Genomic DNA, 19176 nt, shown 5'->3' with positions numbered 1-19176 from the left:
ACAGTGGTGGAAGTGCTGGACTTGGCCGTGGAGCACCCGGGAGAGTGGCCTGGCTCTATCTCTACCAGAGGGACTCTGGGCAAACCCCCTGCCTGGCCTCGGTGGGTCTCGGGTTCCTCTACTGACACAAGGGGGCTCGAGGTTGAATCTATCTTCTTAGAGTTCTCCTTCCAGCTCTAGCATTCTGTAATTCTGTTGTGAGTAGATGCCACCTGTTGGCCCACACAAATGGACAGGTGCTATGTGCCTCGGAGGATCCACGTAGCCATAACACCTACATCGCAGGAATCCTCCTGCCAGACAGTGACCCAGTTGCGTGTCCTCCAGGCGACCTGAACCTGAGTATGACTGAGCCAGAAAGCTGAGGCTCACCCTCCCGCTTCCAGAGGCTTCCTCCTCAAGTCTGGGGGGTGGGGCTTTTGCACCTTGTGCCTCTGCCAACTTTTATTAGCCAAGCGAAGCACTCTGGGAAGTGCTACATGAGAGCTGAGCAAACATCTCGGCGCCTTGTGGACAGGGCTGCCTCTGTCCCCAGAACAGGGCCCACCTCGGGGAAATCAAGGAGAAGGCAGGTGGTTTCATGAGCTAGCAGGGAGGATCATTAACATGAACTCCCTTTTCCTGGAAAAAAAAATGCTGGAAGAGAAAACTGTGAAGAAGAAGCGCTCACATCCTGTTTTGGGGAAGGCCCTGAGTCAGGGACGGGTGTGGGGGAGTGGGAGCGGCCACTCAGGGACCTGGATTCTCTAATCCTCGCAGGAGGGGAAGAAAGGAAATGGCACAGAATTGGCCTGTCACTTTGGAACGCCCACGCTATTGTTTTCCTTATTAGATTTGTCTTGTTAATTGTTTTAAGCTGCGGAAGATGTTAAAAGATCGCTGCGCATTCCTTCTGCACATGACGGCGAATTGGTGGAGAGATGTGAGGGAGTGTATTGAGTCCCAGAGGGAATTCCCTGTGGAAATTCCACAAAGAATTCTATCTGGATAGTCCTCAAAATGAAGTTCAGGGTACTGTTACAGTATGGGAGAATAAGCGAGGGTAACATGAAAATACTTCAAGTCAAACAAGAATGAGAAAGAAACTGTGTCTTTCAAAAGAAGTCTGATGATGCTGATGGTTTGGTTTTCTTAACTGATGCTTTTCAGACTAGTTCTGTCCTTACTTTGAAAGAGTTCTAGTCTTTGGAGTTGTTGTAGTGGAGGGGGAGTTGAGAGAGAGGAGGAGCACATCATTGTCATGCTCAGGAAAGGGCCACTAAAGGAGTTGCAAAAGCTCCATCCCTGGATATGAAAGAAGATACAAGACAGCATTTAGGCTGGTGGGTTTAAATCGGGGGGCGCTTCAGAATCACTTGGGGGTAGGGCCTGCGATTCTTTATTTCAAAAGTCCCAGAGAAGATTGTAATTCAAACCAATTCTCTGTTGTCACTCCTGAAGGCCCGAGCCGCCCCCCCCCCCCCCCCAGCAACTGCTGGACCTGTTCTGGACACGTCTTGGTTGAAAAACGAATCAGCCTGTGAAGCTTGCCCCTGCACTATAATTAAAAAACCTTAATGCACTTGTAACAGCTGTGCCCCATAGGAACCCACTAGGCCTTCGAATGGCACAACAGGGGCTTTAACTGCTTTCTTGTGGTTTCTTTTTTCTGCTTAAATGGACCCCAGAACAGTGTGTATAGACTGCAGGTACTTTAGATAGAAGTTGGGTGGAAAAGTCTGTCTTGAAACAAAGGTAAAGTCCCCATTTCCAGTGCCAGGGCCTGTCCTGTCACTCACCAGTTAAATATGATGAATAATATACTTTTATATTTACACATGCACTTTAAAAACGGTTGCTTTTGTCAATCACTCTTCTAAAAATCTGTAAGCCCCTCCTCAAAATAAAGCCCTAAGTCTTTGAAAGTGGCTTTGCTTTTTCTCAGTTTGCCATTCAAAGCTTTCCTCGGTCTGGCTCCAGTGTGACCTTCCACACTGGCCCCTTGCATTCCTCTTACAACCCACTCCTATCCCTTCAAGTTGGTTGGCTGCCTCATAGTTTCAAATTCTTCTTTAAGTTGGAATAATTGCATAGGATTATGTCCTCAGGATTGTGGATTATCTTAACTGCTCCCGAGTTGCTGAACATTTTTTCTGTTCCTCTTCTCTGAGTTTTGCTGGGAAGGGTGCAAGGAAGCATCTAGCCCAGTGGTTCTCCACTTCAGCCAGTCACTGGGATATGGATTGTGGGGACGGAGAGGGTGGGAAGTGGGCTATTTATTTTTTAAATTGACGTATACCATGCATACAGGAAAGGGCACAAATCACAGTGTGCCACCTGATGACACTGGGCACACAAAATACCCTCATGTCACCAGCACCCAGATCAAGACACAGGACATTATCAGCAACCCAGAAAGGCTGGGGGGAGGGGAGGCTTTTAAAAGATTCTTACTTTCTCAATCCTTTGCACATCCTAGATCTGAGGTGAAGCCCAGGAATTTGCATTTTTAAGATTCATCCTGGGGATTTCCTACACACCATCAGACTTGGAGACCAGGAATCTACCAAAGGCTTTCAAATTGCCCACAGGTGTCAATTTGGGATGGGGGTGGGGGCAGGAGTGGAGATGGGGAACTGTCAGACCTGCCTTCCCCTTCATTCAGAGCTTTTTGCATTTTCTCCGTATACTGGCTACCATCTATGGATAAAAACAATATCTTGCTCCACAATTCTGAAAACCAGTCAGGGTTCAACTGAAGAAGCAGAACTAGGAGGATAGATATGGCTATATATGCATTTGTCTATGTACTGTAGACAGATTATATATATATATATATATATATATATATATATATATATATATATCTGTAACAGGTATTCGAATCTTCACAATAGTAGTTTAGTAATTGCTGGTTAAAAGACTTCTTTAAGGCTGCTGTTTTTGCATTTGATGCTGGGATGTAAAGTCCATGGGGCAGGCAGTTGAGAAGGAAAGAATGGAAAGTGTGGGGGACCAAGAACAATCTGGAACCTACAAGCCTTCACTGGAACCCTATGAAGATGGACTGAAACTTGTGTCTGCTCTTGTTGTCTTTGACCTTGATGGCACGGATGTCCTCCAGAAGCCAGGTCCCCTCACCATGGAGCTGAGCACACACACCTGGCCCAGGAGTCCGAGAACCTGAAGAGGGATCCAGGGGAAGGTGTAGCAACTGCAGCCTTAGCCACTGCCTCGTGCCAGGGAGGTGAGCCAGCAGATGGGTCTACACGTGACCAAGCCACCATCACCCATCTGATCACTGGTTCTCAAGCTTGGCTACACATTGGAATCACGTGTGGAATTTTAAAACAAACTGACATGAGGCCTAGCATCAGGATATGTGAAAGCTCCCTAGGCCAGCCTACTGTGCAATCGCGGCTGAGAAACACTGGCTGTCAACCTTAGTACTATTCTCCCCAACCTGAGGCCCAAGAAGATAAATTCTACTCTCTTTTTGTCCCAAGAGGAGCATAAAGAGCTCTGGTTATTTTTTCAAAGTCCCTAACACGTTTTTCTCATTATCCTGCTTTCCTGCATCTGGCTGTCCTCTCTTTGCGCACCTCGCCACAGCTCCCCTGCAGTCCTCTGCACACTGGCTGTGCCTCCAATGAAGCCAGTGCCGGTTTCCTCCCGGTGTTAAGTGGATTAGGAGGGCAGTGGGCAGACTGAGATCATCCTAATGCCATCAAGCTCATAGTGCACTGAAGACTCGGATATTTTCACTATTAAGCTTATAAATAAAGCACCTCTCCCTCCTAGGCATGGACTAATTAAATGATTACAACACACACAAAGCGGTCAGTGAACACTTAACCACCATAATACAAGCAAGAGTTGGCAAGAGTCAGTGCTGTGGACTCGCAGGTGGCGGAACTCTCTGCTGGGTCTTTCTCCAGGATGCTAAAAAGAAGGCTGAGAGGGGCCACTGCAGGAGGGGAGTGGGGAAAGAGTTCAGGGCCAGAAAGAGCTCGGGTTCAAGTTCCATCGCTGCCACTAACTAGCCATGGGGCTTGGGCAACTCGCCTAACATTTCTAAGCTCCCGTGTTAGCCCTTCCTCCTGCACAGGTCATTGAGAGCATCAGAAGAGAGAGGAAATGTGAAAAGTTTTGGGGGAAGAAAGTCTAGCAGCATGGACATTTCTGTGTGCAAGGAAGCAGCATTAGTCCTGTTGGAGACAACACTGGTGCAAGGGAATGATGATGTAGATTGTGGATTATTTAGGCCCCTTGCTTTCCTTTTCTTATCTGTGTGGCTATTCCTCATGAGATCTGAAGTGTGAGACTGGCACAATTGATTAAAATTAGTCTTTGGGATTTCCTTTGGCTTTCTATTATTTATCCTCCTCTTCTCTCCATTACAGCAGACCACTGAAGACTGGTGAGTCCCCCCATTCTATACTCTATAGGTAAGTTTACATAGAGAGAACCTTTCTAAGAAACAACAGCAGCAAAGGAATCATTCATTGCATCTCTGGGAAGTAAAACCAGGGAAGGACCAGGCAGTGCTACAATATGCCTATTGGCCGATGTTTGTTGTTTAAAGTAGTTTTCTGTGCCTGAATCACATTTTAAGCTTCTTGAGGGCAATGCTGGCTCTTGAACCCCCTTTATTTGGATCTCCAAACAGTACCTAAGACAGTGCAGTAGAAAGGCTATTGGCTGTAGGGATCCAAAATTCTAATTACAGCTCTGCCCCTCAAAAGTCGTTTTAGTCCTTCTCAGCCTCGGGTTCCTCCTCCATAAACTGGGAATTACCTACGTCATGGGATTACTGTGCAGTGAAAATTAGACAGTGTGTGGGAAAATACTTGTATGATTCCAAAAGTGTTGTGCAAACGGGGAAAATGTGACAAGGATTGTTACTTCTCAAGAACTAGGTGCTAGCTGATTTTCTTGTTGAGGACAGGGAGGCCCAGAGCAGAGTGGTCCACCCTAGGCTACAGATGAGGAAACACTCAGGGGTGGAGGTGAGGGGAAGGTGATGGCCCCGGGAGCTGAGGAATGACAGCCGTGGCTTTCTCACTGCCCATCATGGGAGGTCTCTGCTCTCTCTCCTGCTGCAAGCTGGTCTCTTGTTCATTCATTCATGTTTTTTTTTTTTTATTCAGTGTTTACTGAGTACCTACTATGTGCCCAGTTTTATGACAGGGGCTGAGAACTGAATGGTGAACAGCAGATGAAGTCCCTGCCCTCATGGACTGAATCTCCTGTTTATTCCCAAACAGTGGACTCAGCTCGTGCACTGAAAGAGTTGGACAACTAGCTTCATGCAGCCCCAGGGACTGGTGTAAACACTGTGTTTTAGTGGAATTCTAGTTCGAGGCTGAAAAACATCAACACGTGGAGGCCAGGTCTGATAAGAAGAAAAAGAAGGTAAGGTAAACCCATGCCATGCTCTTTAGGGTTGTCCTTTACTGTTTTCCCACCCCAGGTTCCCGGAGTCCTGTTCTTGCCGACTTTACCCTCCAGTAAAACTCTGACTGACTTCACGTATTCATCCTAAGTGTAAATGCCCTGGCGGAACTGCACTTACCAGGGATGTAAGCCTTGAGGTAAAGGAATGATGTCTCAGGGGGAGAGATGTCAGAGGCCCTAAAATCACACCACGAGGGCAGTCACTCCGACTGGCATTTGTAGGGACAAAAGAAGTAGAGAAAGTGGGGATATTGGTAGGGAAAGTCCCTCTACACAGCCCTGTGGTTTCCCAAGAATACCAAAGATGAGGAGGCGCAGAGAACAGTGTGGCTAATGCCAGGGGGAGCTTTTATTTAGGAAGGAGTCTTGAGCAGCCAGAACCTAGAAAAGCGCCATCAATAGGGCCTCTTTTTCCCCTTCTCAATTCTGACCAAGCTGCCGACAACCCCACGGGTGAATTTCCAGATGAATTTCCAACTTTTCTCTTAGTAAAAAAGGTAAAATATCATTTACGACAAGATACTCTCCCAAAGCCAAATTCCTGAAAGGCTGTAGGTAATGTGAACCCCAAGTAGACTCATTAAAATAAACATTTTTTTTACCGTAAAATAAAGCTCTGACACACAAAACCTACACAATCCCAACGTAGTATTGCCCTAGGAGTGATTAGAAAGCAGACGCCCTGGTAACCACCCGCAGGTGAAGGCGGAGCACTTGGCCGGCCACCCCAGAAGCCCAGCTGTGTGTCTGCCCCAAGTGCAGCCCTTCCCCTTCCAAAAGCACCAACACTCCGACTTCGTCCTTGTGTCCATTTGTGGTTTTATCACCCAAGTGTGTATCTTTGGACGCCGTGCTTAATCTTGCCCATTTTTTAAATGTCTCTTTTTTTAAGCGACCAGTTCTTCCTCTGTTTCTTGTCCTTACAATCCAGCTGTTGAAGACTCAGGCTGTCTAACCTGAAGTTTTCTACTGCTGGATTTTGTTCTTGGTGCACGTCAACACATTCAAATGCATTCATTCTTTTTTTTTTTTAAATGGGTTAATTAAAAAATAACATATTTCAATTGATTTCAGAGAGGAAAGGAGCGAGAGAGAGAGAGAGAGAGAGAGAGAGAGAAGCACCAATGATGAGAGAGAATCACTGACCAGCTGCCTCCTGCACACCCCCCACTGGGATCGAACCAGTAACTCAGCCATGTGCCCTTGACTGGAATCGAACCCCGGACCTTTCAGTCCCAGGCCAACGCTCTATCCATGGAGCCAAACCAGCTAGGGCCAAATGCATTCATTCTTAATGCTAATAATCATCTGTCTAAAAAAAAAATAAGCTGTATGTTAACCATGTTCTTATAGGGGTACAACCCACCATAATCACATTCTCGTGAGTATATGGGCAAAGGGAGCTCCCATTATAGAGGTAATGAGGCAGCGAGGGAAACATGATCTGGGCGGGGGTGGGGGCTCTCTGTGGAACTAGTGATTTATGAAAAAAAACTTTTTTCGATTGAAATTGACCAGGAAATGCTCTTTAAGGTCTTCCAGTGCAATTTGCTTTAGTGGGAAGCACGTTTGGAACAGGACTTGGCATCATGTTATGACCTGGTGTCCAGGATTGGACACCAGTAGGTTTTTTATCAAAGACGATTGCATAAGAGGGGTCTGTGTGTAGTAAAAACCTAAGGAATCTAAACCACTAACCAGATTCACCAAATGTAACAACTATACAAGGTAGATGAAAGGAAGATTAGATCTGGCCATTTACTATGGTTTGGAGCAAGAAAAGTAAGCTTAGAACATTTTCCCTTTTTCTCTGTGAATGTCTCTGGAATACCACCTCCTTCCCCCACAGACCCATGTTCCAGACCACCAGCTACCACACAGAAACAAAATACGTGGTGGCCTTTTCTTCTAGTCTGTTCTTAACTTCTTCCTACTGAGTGCCTAATTTTGTCAGCTTAGTTTGGAGCACTGGAGGTGAGATGATTGTTGAAGTAGCCATGGAGTTTCATTTATTCATCGTGTCCTTCTTATTCATCAGGAGCCAGCCCTGAGAGGATGAGTATGGGATTCAGGTTCACTCTCAAGGCTCACACACAAACAGACTGGCTTGGTCAGGGCTTGGCAGGGAGGTGAGGCCTGAGCCGCCATGCTGAAGGGCTAGGAGTTGAGTGTGTGTTTGTGTCCCCGCGCGTGACAGAAAAAACCTCACAGAAATGTGCCGTTGCCCTCAGACGAATCTCGTACCCGAGATCCTTGCCTACACAGACAGCCCTATTGCTTCCAGAACACCGGGAGTTAAAAATAAAACAGCTCTTGAAACTGAAACCCAATTCTCCATGGCAATCTATTAAATAACTAAGGATTTCTAGGCCTTATTAAAATAAATGTTTAGTGTATTCTCTTATCCTCTGACGTGCACTTCCTCACTTGTCAGCACCTGCTGGCAGCAGCTGGAGTAATCTCCCCAATTTTGCTGTATGTGCAAATCAATTTGATCCCCCCCCAAAGATAAAAATCAGTAAAGTGATTAAGTTACAATTAAGGCATGTCATTGAAAGCACAGACAACATGAAAAGGCTGAGAAGGACTTGCCCTGAGGTCATGACTAACTTCCTCCTACACAAGTTAAATGATCCCCCGCCCCCCATTCTCCTTGTCTGCTCTGCTGTGATGCTGTGGGTGATCAACAAGCTTCCTCTGACTTCTTAAAATCCTCTCCTCTTTTTGGCTTCCATCATGCTATCCATATGCCAGGTTCCTTTCCTGACTCTGGTACTGGTTCCCTAATTGTTCATCCATCCATCCATCCATCCATCCATCCATCCAATAGATGTTTAATGACCCAATGTGCCAGGCACAGAGAAAAATGACAGCATACTTATGTCTACGGTTGAAAAAATGCTTTTAAATATATGATTGATGATTTCCTTGCTACCACCATGTGAGTTGGCTGTTCTACATGAGGAAACAGGCTCGGAGAGGCTGTGATTTATTTACAACGGCACAGCCAGCAGGTGGCAGTCTGGACATGAATTCCGGTTTACCTCCCGGTATGAATTCACACATATGGGTCAAGTATAATTTCTCAACTAGCCTCACTGTTCCTAATTAAAGGTCACAATCCAGTCAATACATATTTACTGAGACTGTGCTAGGCTCTGGGTGATGCAAAGACTGGGTCCCTGCCCTCATAGAGCTTGTGGCCTAGTGTGGGGGACAGACATTAATCATATAACAACACAATACAGATTTGTTTTCAAGGTATGAGGGAGAGCCGACATAGTTATGAAAATCAGGGAAGTCTTCCAGGAGCAATAATCATTACGATGCGTTCTGAAGAATGAGTCAGAGTTAGCTTCGGTGAGGGTGTGGGGTGTGAAAGAAAATCATATACGGAGAAGGGAAAGCAAGGGCTTGGTGGCGGGAAGACCCGATGTGCCGATATTCTGAGAGGCCGGCTCAACTGGCATAGAGAGGGTGAAAGGGAGCCTGGCACAGGATGTGGTTCCATGACAGTGATTTTTTGCTTTTAGCTTAAGAACAATGGGAAGCCACAAGTCAAGAGAATGCCATGATTAACTTTGCTCTTGATTCTGACTTCTGTGTGGAGATGGATTGTGCAGGAGCAAGAGCGGAAGCAGGGAAAACAGCTGGAAGGAGTTGGTAGTTGTCCAGGCGAGAAGTGATGGTAGCTTGGACCAGGGTGGTGGTGGTGGTGGAAATGGAGAGAAGAATCCCACAGGTGCCCCCTGCTCTGCTCAAGCCCATTTTCTCCCTAGACCCTGTCACCAGAGTGTGCTCACGAATTTGCAGTAGGTGGAAGCTTGTCCACACTTCAGGGCTCTGCTGGGGTCTCCTCTCCCAGGAAGCCTTCTCTGGACAATGCGAGTCCTCCCAGATCTTTCAGAAGTCGTGTCTGTCTTCTGCACTGTCCGTCTCACACCTGATTCTTCGCTATGGCTTGGCTGTTCTCCGGTCCATTTCTGGAGATGCCTTCACTTCTCTTGTTGTCTTGCTTTCTCCCTTTGGAAAGTAAATGCTTTGTTGGCATTTGCTGAATGGTATCAACAGAGCTCCCTTGGAAATTACACTTGTAAACGATTACTCATGCCAATTGCCTTTGCTTCCCCTAAATTAAACACCGGTTGCTTATATCTGTCTTCATGATCTTGTTCTATCAAAACGTATGTCCCAATTTTTCTATTACTTCCTCTAAACTCTTTTCCTTATTTCTCCTAGTAGAAAGCAGCTTCAGGGGAAGGGAGTGGGGGGTGGGGTAGGGGCAAGGAGTATAATTAAAGAGGGCTATCTGACCAGAATTCCTATACCTTTTAATGGGGTATTTGATTAATCCTTTCTACAGGCACCATTATTCATGCCTTGATGGAATCTCATTTTATAGCCCTTAATACACGGACCCAATTTATCCACATCACATTGTATTCTAATACTTGTCATCCAAGTTATTAGCTATCTCCTCTCACTGTAAAATCAGCAGCAAGTTTGATTAGCTTATTCCCCGGGGGATGATAGCGGAGATAAGAACCGACACAGTACAATACGACCACCATGGTTCTGCATCCTCAAAAGAAGACTGCTAAGCGGAATCCACTGATGGAGCTGGGGTGGACGAAATCAACACCTGCCCCGGGGCAGGGTCCCTGGGTTGGCCCCCGGGGCCATGGCTGCATATTCCTCCACATTCCGAATGTTCTTCCTGAGAGGCACAGCCCACAACACCACTTCTGCCTAAATCCCCATTCTTTCCCTACCAGGGCCTGGCAGGCCAGACGACCCAAGGAGACGCACAGTGCTACGGGTGGCTCTTTCTCCAGCACCACTGGCTCTAAGCAGCCAGCCCCGTCTTCCTCTTCTCTGGAACCAAACCTGAGGCTTGGAACTCATTGGTAGCTTCAGTCCTTTCTAAGCAAGGTCGCCCCTCGCCTAGAGAGAGAAGGGGCCTGCGTGTCCCCTATAGGACGGTGGGCTCAAAGCCCACAGAGAGTTTCCAATGCCCCCTCCTCTACCCACCGACCCACCTCTCATCAGCCCGATCAGGCAAAACAGCCACAGTTCCCTCTGGAGTTTTTAAAAAAAATCATCGTTTAACCAAAGGCCCTATAACAATTCTTGTGCTTTTCTGAGCGGAACAGGGGAGGACAGCAGCGGCTCACTCTGTGGTGGCACTGCTCCTTCAGGAATGGAGCCTCCTCCCCTTCCCCCCGAACCTAGGCTGGACTTAGTGTTTCTAATAAACAGAGTAATGCGAAGTCACGGTGTGTCACTTCTGAGACTAGGTCATAAAAGGCATTTTTGTTTTGTTTTGTTAATCCTCAGAGGAGGAAATTTTTCCACTGGTCTTTTAGAGAGAGTGGAAGGGAGGGGGAGAGACAGATACATCTGTGAGAGAGACACATCGATTGGTTGCCTCCCACACGCCCCAACCAGGGCCAGGGCTCATGCCTGTAACCGAGGTACGTGCCCTTGACTGGAATTGACCCCAGGACCCTTCAGTTTGCAGGCCGATGTTCTATCCATTGAGCCAAACCGGGTAGGGCTATAAAAGGCATTTTGACTGCCTCCCTCTCTCCCTCTGGTTGTTGGTTCTGAGGGAACATCCCCATGGAGAGGTCTATGGGACTGAGAGGAAGGAACGAAGGCCTCCAGCCACAGCCGAGCCTTCAGATGACACACAGCAGCTCTGGATGACAGCTGGACTGCAACTTCTTTAGAGACCCTGAGCCAGAACCACCCAGCTGATCTGCTCCCATGTGTCTGTCCTAGGGAAACTGTGCAAGGCAATAGATATTTGTTGTTTTAAGCTGTTAAATGTTGGGTCATTGGTTATAACAGGTAATAACACACTCTCACTACCTCAGAGGAAAGCCGTGGTCCCTGTCTTCCCTTTAGCTCCCTGCGGATCTCTTCTCTGTTCAGGGAGCCTGGTGTCCCTTTGGTACCCTCTACCCGGCCGGTCCATGACTTATACCGTGTGTCCCCACAGTCTTGAGGACTGTGTTCTGAGAAGAGAGGGACGGAGAGGGGAAGAGCTCCCCGAGACCTGGGTCTGGAAGTCACCTCCTTGCCCGCCATCCACAGTGACACCTGGGATTGGGAGAATGACTTTCTGCAGAGAGCAGCCTTCCTGAGGCCATGGACCGCTCTTGTTTCTGAACCTGGGGAGTGCCTAGTGACTTCAGGCAGGCCGACAAGCTAGTACGAAAAGACTTTCCTAATAACGGGTTCCCTTTTGTATCCTCTGTTCATCTCCGGTCCCCTCTTGCTCTTCTGCAGTTTCTGCAAAAGGCCGTGTCTCCTTTCAACTTTGCAGTTAAGCACATCTGACATTAAGTGGGGATTCCAAAACTGGGTGGAGATGTGATCTGGCTCAAATGTTGCAAGGTGCGCCACTCGACTCCGCCCACTGGCTGTGTCCTGCCAGCACAGACACAGTCGTGAAGGAGGTGTTGATCGATTCTCACTTCTCTCAATTATACAAGGGATGGAATGCCGTTTTTGATTTAAAAAAAAAAATCCAGGTTGCTCTTCTGTCTGATCACAATCTATCTCAGTTCTATGGGGCAAGATAGGATAGTTACAGATGTCAATCTCTTGGAAGGCTTGGAAAAGGCAACAAAGCAGGGGACTTAAGCAGCGGAGTGAACCCCAAAGCAGTGGCTCTCTAGGCAGAGCCCCCATGCCAACAGCATCAGCACCATCTGGAAACTTGGTGGAAGTGCAGATTCTCGGGCCCCACCCTGACCTACCGAATCAGAAACTCTGGGGCCAGAGCCCAGCAATCTGTGTTTTAACAAAGCCCCTCGGATAATTCGGATGCATGGCTACAGGTTGACTATCACTGACTTAAAGGATCACACATCTAAATTATTCATTCATCCATTCACAAGACATTGATTGAGTGCCTACTATTTGCCAGACACACTGGGGCAATGAGGAGGAATTATAAGGAACTCCTTCCTCAAGGAGTCCACAGTCCTCCCGCCCTTGCTTTATGACAAAGCTTGAAAAGAGAGCAGGAATTTGAAGACGCTAATCCAGGGAATGGAAATCTTCTTTACATGTAGCTCTTTTCAATGGACAGGAGGTGCATTGAAATTGTTTTTCCCCCCAGGAATGATCATAGTCTCAAAATAGTAGCTCCTCTAAAGTAAGTAAATGTGTGGGTTTAAGGTATCGTGTACAACTGGCTCAGCCTTTTAAACTTAAAGGAAAAAAAGATTATGTAATTTCATCATGAATGAAATGCAGGATTACCTTGAAGATTCACTTAAGTTTGTGCCTATTTTTCAATAGACAAATTATTTTGGCGTTTTATCATCTTTGATGAAGTAAGAGTTCCTCCCCTCTTTTTCTGTAAGCCTAAAAACATCCTAACAGCTAAGACCTATCATGTGCTCCCTACAGCTGGGCTTGGGGCTAGCGCTACATTCATTAACTCATTTGGTCCTCCCCTGGCTTTTATAAAGCAGATGCAGCAAACACACTGAATCTCACAGATGAAGAACAGCAACTGGAAGAGGCAGGAAAGGAACCCAGACCCATCTCTTAACCTCCTGTGAATTATCCTCCTGTGCTGTACCTTCAGTCCCACTGGGTCATTCCACTGCTCATTAAACTACTGATTAAGCCCTGGCTGGCGTGGCTCAGTTGGCTGAGCGTCCTCCTGTGAACCAAAAGGTGGCCGGTTCAATTCCCGGTCCGGGCCCAGGCCCAGGTTGAGGGCTTGATCCCTGGTTGGGGCGTGTGCGGGAGGGAGGCAACCGATCCATGTTTCTCTCTCACATTGGTTCCCCCCTCCCTCTTCCTCTCTCCGCCTTTGTCTCTTTAAAGTAAATAAAAAACCCCACCACCGATTAATGGGGAAAACATAAAAGAAAATATCACCACTCCCCTGAAAGATTTCTAGGATGACACCACTGGCTAAAGCTCAATTGGGGGATTTATTTTCAAAAGTTAAAGTTCATGCTAGATTTCTCCTTCAGCACCATAGATAATTAGGAGCGGACTATAAACTTGTTATGGTCATAGCATGAGTGGCCTGCGTACACATCTCCTCCAAACTCAGCAGATCCAGCTTGGGGAAGGGGCCCCTCGTGTGCTCCCGTCTCAGGTCGCCTCAGCGATGCTCACCGACCCACAGTAACACTATCAGGGCCGATGATTTTCCTGTGGTTGGGGATGCATTTGAGTTGATCCAGCCAACCCTGAGCCTTTGTGACTATGGACACCCATAATCCAGCAGCTGAGGGCGTGAAGGGTGTGACCAACAGCCAGAGAAGAAATCAAAGCTGTCTGGCAGGGCCAGCAACACACTCGGCCCCGTGGCGGGGGCGTGAGGCCTGCCTTGGCTGGCCAAGTTCATCCGCCGGCCAGGCCGATCCTTCATCCGCAGGGCGTCATGAGTCACCCACCTTTTGGCCACCAAAAAGGATCAGGAGGCCTGTCTCCTGATGGCACCCTGGGAAGAACCTGGTGACTTTAGTTACAGGCACCAACAAAATGTAAAGTCCACGTGGGCTGTGTAGAAACCAGGTGGGTATCTCTCAAGCTACATACTAGCATGCCACTTGGGGTAAACTGAAACGCATCGCCTTTTCCCTTGGCTCTCTGTAATCAAGGATTTTTAGACCATCAAGTCCAACCCCTATCCATTTCTAATTCGGGGTGCTCGTCGGCTTCTGCCGAGACATTGATTTGATTAGCGGCATTCTGTGGAATTACAGACATGATCTGTTGAGCTTGCAAATGCATGATTTATTTCAAGATTCTGAAATGAGAAACACACCTATTAATGGCACACTGGGGGCTGGGAGATTCTTTGAAAGCATTTCATGCATATAAATGGGACATGTGATGAAAGTATCTGCTTATAGGCACCGTCCCGATGCCAGCGACCACCCCACTGTGCTCCCCAGCCTCTCGGAGTGACGGCTCCTCGGGAAACCGCTGGGATTAGATGATCTGGCATTTGGACACCCGTATGCCGCCTCATTTATCTACCTGTGACAGGGACAGTGCTGGAAGAGAATCAAAAGATGACAAATTGCTTCTGGTTTTAAAGGAGCTGTTCAGGATGGGTGTACGCCCAGGGGGAACCAGGTTTCATGCCAGGAGCCATCACTTCATCCCGTTTTAAGGCCACATTTTGGCAAACACCAACCAGCACATGATTGCTGTCTGCTTTCACCAGTGGGTTTAAGACACCTGCTCTGTAGGCCTGAAATCCAGTCCTTCTGAAGATGGTGCGGAGGGAGCAGACCTGCCCACACGCTGCTGGGAGGCGAGATGGCAGGCATCGCACACGGGCTACAGATGAGAGGGATCTGTCCCGTGTCAAGGCAGACAGATAACACGGAAGGATTTTGCAGGAGTCCAGAGTAGAGATACGGTATCAGTAAAAGACTGGGAAAGACTGACTCCTGCGAGACAGGAGACAAAAATCTTCACCCCAAATTCCTAGGATACTGGTCACTGGAATCTGTTTTTGTGGATAAAGAATCCCCCAAGCTTCCAACCTCCCTTTGGGCAGGGAGGGGGCACATGGCAAGTTTCAAGATGGTCCACCTCAGCATAGGTCTGGCTTCTGCTACCCTCTGCTTACCAGCAGGGGTCCAGCCAAGGCTGGGCATCACTCCAGCTGTGGCCCTACTGCCTGCTTTCCCGCCCATACCCCCTCTCTGGAAACGATCATGTATTGCATGGCCAATACATCCAGTCCTCTCTCTCTGGAGGTGAACGTTCCTCAGCCAAGCCCGTTTGTGTTTCTTCTCTGCCTGTGCTGGAACTCGCAAGGCCAGAGAAGTGCCTCACTATGCTCATGCACAGAGATGCCAGGCGCTCTGCTAAGCGGTAACTCATAGCTACTCATCTTATCCTGACACTCTCCGAGACAGGTCCTAACACTCTCGCCATGTTGTGGATGAGGAAACCGAGGCACAGAGAGATGGAAGGATTGGCTGAAAGTCACTGAGCTGGTGAGGAGCAGAGCCACAGCCACGCCCAAATAGCTTGGCTCCAGGGTCCGCCTGGTTCCTAACCCCTCTGTGGCCTCTCTAACATAACCCTCCTTCATACTCAGCAGCCGAACCCCACGTGGGCACGGGTTTCCCAGGCCTTCCTCGTTGCCCAGGCCCAACCCTCTGGAATTCAGTGGGTGCTCGGATCAGAACCGCAGAGCCTGCACTGTGGAAAGACAGAGGCTCATCTTCAACCCCCCTATTTTTTCTAAATTCAGGTCAGATGTCCAAATGTTAATGTGGGGCTTGTTTGTTTCACCATGTTACCCCAGACTGCTTCATAGACGGTCTCTCTGTCTTCCTTCCTTAGACAAGCAGCTGGCCCTGACCCCTACCTCCTGTCTCTGGCAATGATATTGCCCCATTATACATTTCAGCTCAAAATTCTGATTTTCCACATAGCAGTGAGGCATATTTATAGCACAAGTGACATGCCAAGGCATTTGCAAGTTTATCATCCTATATAATAAAAGGCTACCTGGTAATATGCAAATCGACAGAACAGCGGAACAACCAGGTTGCTATGACGTGCACTGACCACCAGGGTGCAGACGCTCAACACAGGGGCTGCCCCCTATTGGTCAGTGCATACCCACAGGGGGAGCGCCGCTCAAGCCAAGAAGCTGGGCTCATGGCTGACAGCACAGCGGTGGTGGTGGGAGCCTCTTCCACCTCTGTGGCAGTGCTAAGGATGTCCGACTGATGGCTTAGGGAGTGGGCCTAAGCCGTCAGTTGGACATCCCCTGAGGGCTCCCGGACTGCGAGAGGATGCAGGCCAGGCTGAGGGACCCCCCCCCCCCCCCCGCCGAGTGCATGAATTTTGTGCACCAGGCCTCTATTGTCTAATAATAACCTGGGAGCATATCCACCATGCCAATTCCACAGACAGGCAAAGGGAGGCGGGAGGTCACAACAAGGTTGCAGAGGCATCCTAAACTGCCCGGTCTCTTGAGCCACTTATGTACAAGTCTGTCTCTGGATTGCTTCCTCTCATCTTCCTCTTCCACAAACTTATCTGAGGCCTGGGAATGAGTGATGTTATCAAGATCGAGTTGTACTGCATCTGTGTCTATCTCCAGCTCTCAGAATACTAATAAGCAACTCTAAGCCCTGGTGGCAGGAACGTCAACGTTTAGCTTTCTGCCAAAACCCATTCTCATTAGTAGGTTTACATGCGTGAAACACATACGTGGAGTTTTCGGTCTGCACAATTCTCTCATCACCCTAAGTTGCAACTAATCAGAATGCTGAGTGGTCTATTCTCATGCAGAACACAACCAACTGCCTTCAGTGTCTGCTGAGATGACTCTAACTTCTGTTCTGATGGAATCTTCCGGTCAGGAAATGAAAGGGTAGATCATAACCTATAAGCAGATTGAATAATATTCCTTCGGAGTGAAAATTGTGAAACTGCTTTTTAAATAGTTATTACAGAAAGCCCCGATCCCACGTGAAAGCGATACGAGAAAGCTAGAGGATGTGTTTGCTGCATGTAAGTCTGGAATTAGAAACTGAAAATGCTGGAAGTTTCGTAAAGGCAAATCGGCCTCAAAGAGGGGACACACCGTTTTGTTGGTGCTGTGCATTTCCCCGCCGGGGTCTCTGTTCATGGAAAACACACTGGGGTGAGTCGAGTCTGGCGTACTAGTCCCCGCTCTGCCCCTTTCAGCTGTGTGACCTTAGGAAAGTCACTGAACTTCTCTGAGCTTCCGAATCAGGGAAGCCAGCCCCCAGCCATCTACTTTACTGAGTTGTTATGAACATCAAAATGAACAAGCTACATGAGAATGCTTCATGCATGGCAAATGCTGTAGACATTTCTAAAGATATATGATCACCCTCAAAAGGCGGTAGTGAGAACAGAAGCCTCTCATCTCGGTTTTCAAAAGCATCATCTCCTAGCGATATGGCTGAGAAGTGGCATTTGGGAGTGTGACCATGGGAGGCGGTCTCCGTCACAGCCGGCAAAAGTGCACTGTTTCATTCGTTCACCATTCTGACTCACGCTCGCCCTTCAGTCCTTATCTTACCATCAATGCGATGTGTGGCACCCAGTGGGTCCTCGGAAACGTGAGACAAATGAAAGAACGCCAGGCTAAGGATTTCAGTGCCTCTGGCGCAGAAAGATCATCCGTGGGGGTGGGAAGGACTGAGAGGAGGAATTTCTGGAAGCCTGGGATGCGGGTGATCCGTTGACTTGAATCTCAGGGATTTCCTAGGACAAGCTGGTCACTCTACCTGAGCCTCCTCCCAGCTGGCAGGGATGACAGCATCTGAACTCAGGAAAGATTGGCGGAAGGCATGTGTGTCTCTGTTCCTAAAGAGTGGATCCCTGGAGATGTATAGCTTGGGCACTTCCCTGCCCCCCTTTTTGCTCCCATTAGTTTCCATTTCCCTAGCTGACACCATCTTCTCACTGTCAGGGGTCCAACAGAATCACACCCCGTCTATTTTTCCTGCATCAGATTATCGCCTCTAAGATATTTCCCTGGTCCCTGTTGGTGGCTTCCTGCCACCAGCTAAGTCTCGTACTTAACAGCTCGAGGCATTCAATGCAAACCTGCAGCCTCCAGCAGGACTTGCGCACGGAATCGTCAGGAGAGCGCCGAGCGTCACCAGCCACACACGTGTGCTGCAGCACTGCCATCTGGACCGGGGCTGACTGGTGCACATGGCAGGGAAATTACATCTCGGGCCAGGGAGGAGATGCGATCCGTGGGGATTTCCCCTTTAAAAACGTGCAGCGAAAGCCTGCCTGAGACCATTCAATATTCATAAATGGAAAGCAGAGATGGCGTTCCTGTTCCGCCAAGAGCAATAGCTATTTATCATGGCAAATGACTGAAATAGTTGTACGTACAATGCTTTACTCAGCGCTGTAAATTACGGCATACAGAAGATTAAACTTAAGCCTAATGCTACCCCTGAGCTTCAACAGCTGAGTCCTATAAATGGATACCCGTTAAGAGGAGAGACTCTTTTTCCTGGTTACTATTTAAAAGTGTTACCTCTATTAAAAGCTTGTCTTAAACATAAATTACCAGGAAGCCCGCCCCTGGGCCCTAGGCAGGCTCTTCCTCTGGGCACTGACACACACAGGCACATCTGTGTGACACAGTGATACCCTGAGATGCGAACCGTGTTGTGCTGACCTGCAGAGGGATGGAGGGGAGAGGGACTTCGCAGAGAGCTGAATGAGCACTCACTTCTGGGGCGGGAGGGGGCTTTGGGATGAAAATGATCCTGAACCCCAAACCACTTCAAAGAGAATGTTTCTTCTGGTATCTGCTGTTCTATGAAGTATCAAGAAACCCTGACCGAGAGCTGAAGCCCCAATTTTCCTAGCTGGATGTTATTCTCTAAGCACTTGCTCCTCCAAGTGTGGTCCATGTATCAGAAGCACCAACATCACCTGGAAGCGTGTTAAGAAACACAGACCTACCGAGTCAGAATCTGCATTTTAGCAAGGAACTCCTGGGTGATTCACACCCACATTAAACTCTGGGAGTCAAGGTATAAGGAAGTGCGAACAGGGAGAAGCTCAGTAGAAATCGTACGCGTGAGAAACAGGATTTGCAGGAACAGGCCCTAGCCGTGGACCCCAGGGTACCGACTTCTCTTTTGTCCAATCCTGCTTTGGAACACTTTCAGGAATTTGAGGGATAGATTTTTATGAGCTGGGAATGAATGTCTCACTCTGAAC

The 19176-nt window shown here is 48.1% G+C and overlaps 1 protein-coding gene across 4 annotated transcripts in view; it reads right to left on the bottom strand.

Moving 5' to 3' along the window:
* ATXN7L1 (ataxin 7 like 1) overlaps positions 1 to 19176 on the bottom strand; it is a 225868-nt gene that overhangs the window by 115197 nt on the left and 91495 nt on the right. Inside the window, exon 4 of one of the 4 annotated variants that reach the window (XM_006085398.3) lies at positions 8322 to 9459. The exons of the other annotated variants lie outside the window; for them this stretch is intronic. Within the exon in view, the coding sequence (XP_006085460.1) occupies positions 9374 to 9459 (86 nt within the window). The 3' untranslated portion in view covers positions 8322 to 9373. Of the gene's footprint in view, positions 1 to 8321; positions 9460 to 19176 lie in introns of those variants that run through there. 4 annotated transcript variants of the gene reach the window in all.

This window comes from Myotis lucifugus, unplaced genomic scaffold (genome assembly GCF_000147115.1).
Source record: "Myotis lucifugus unplaced genomic scaffold, Myoluc2.0 scaffold_18, whole genome shotgun sequence".
Taxonomy (NCBI): Eukaryota; Metazoa; Chordata; class Mammalia; order Chiroptera; family Vespertilionidae; genus Myotis; species Myotis lucifugus.
This window is presented reverse-complemented; position numbering and strand designations above follow the sequence as displayed.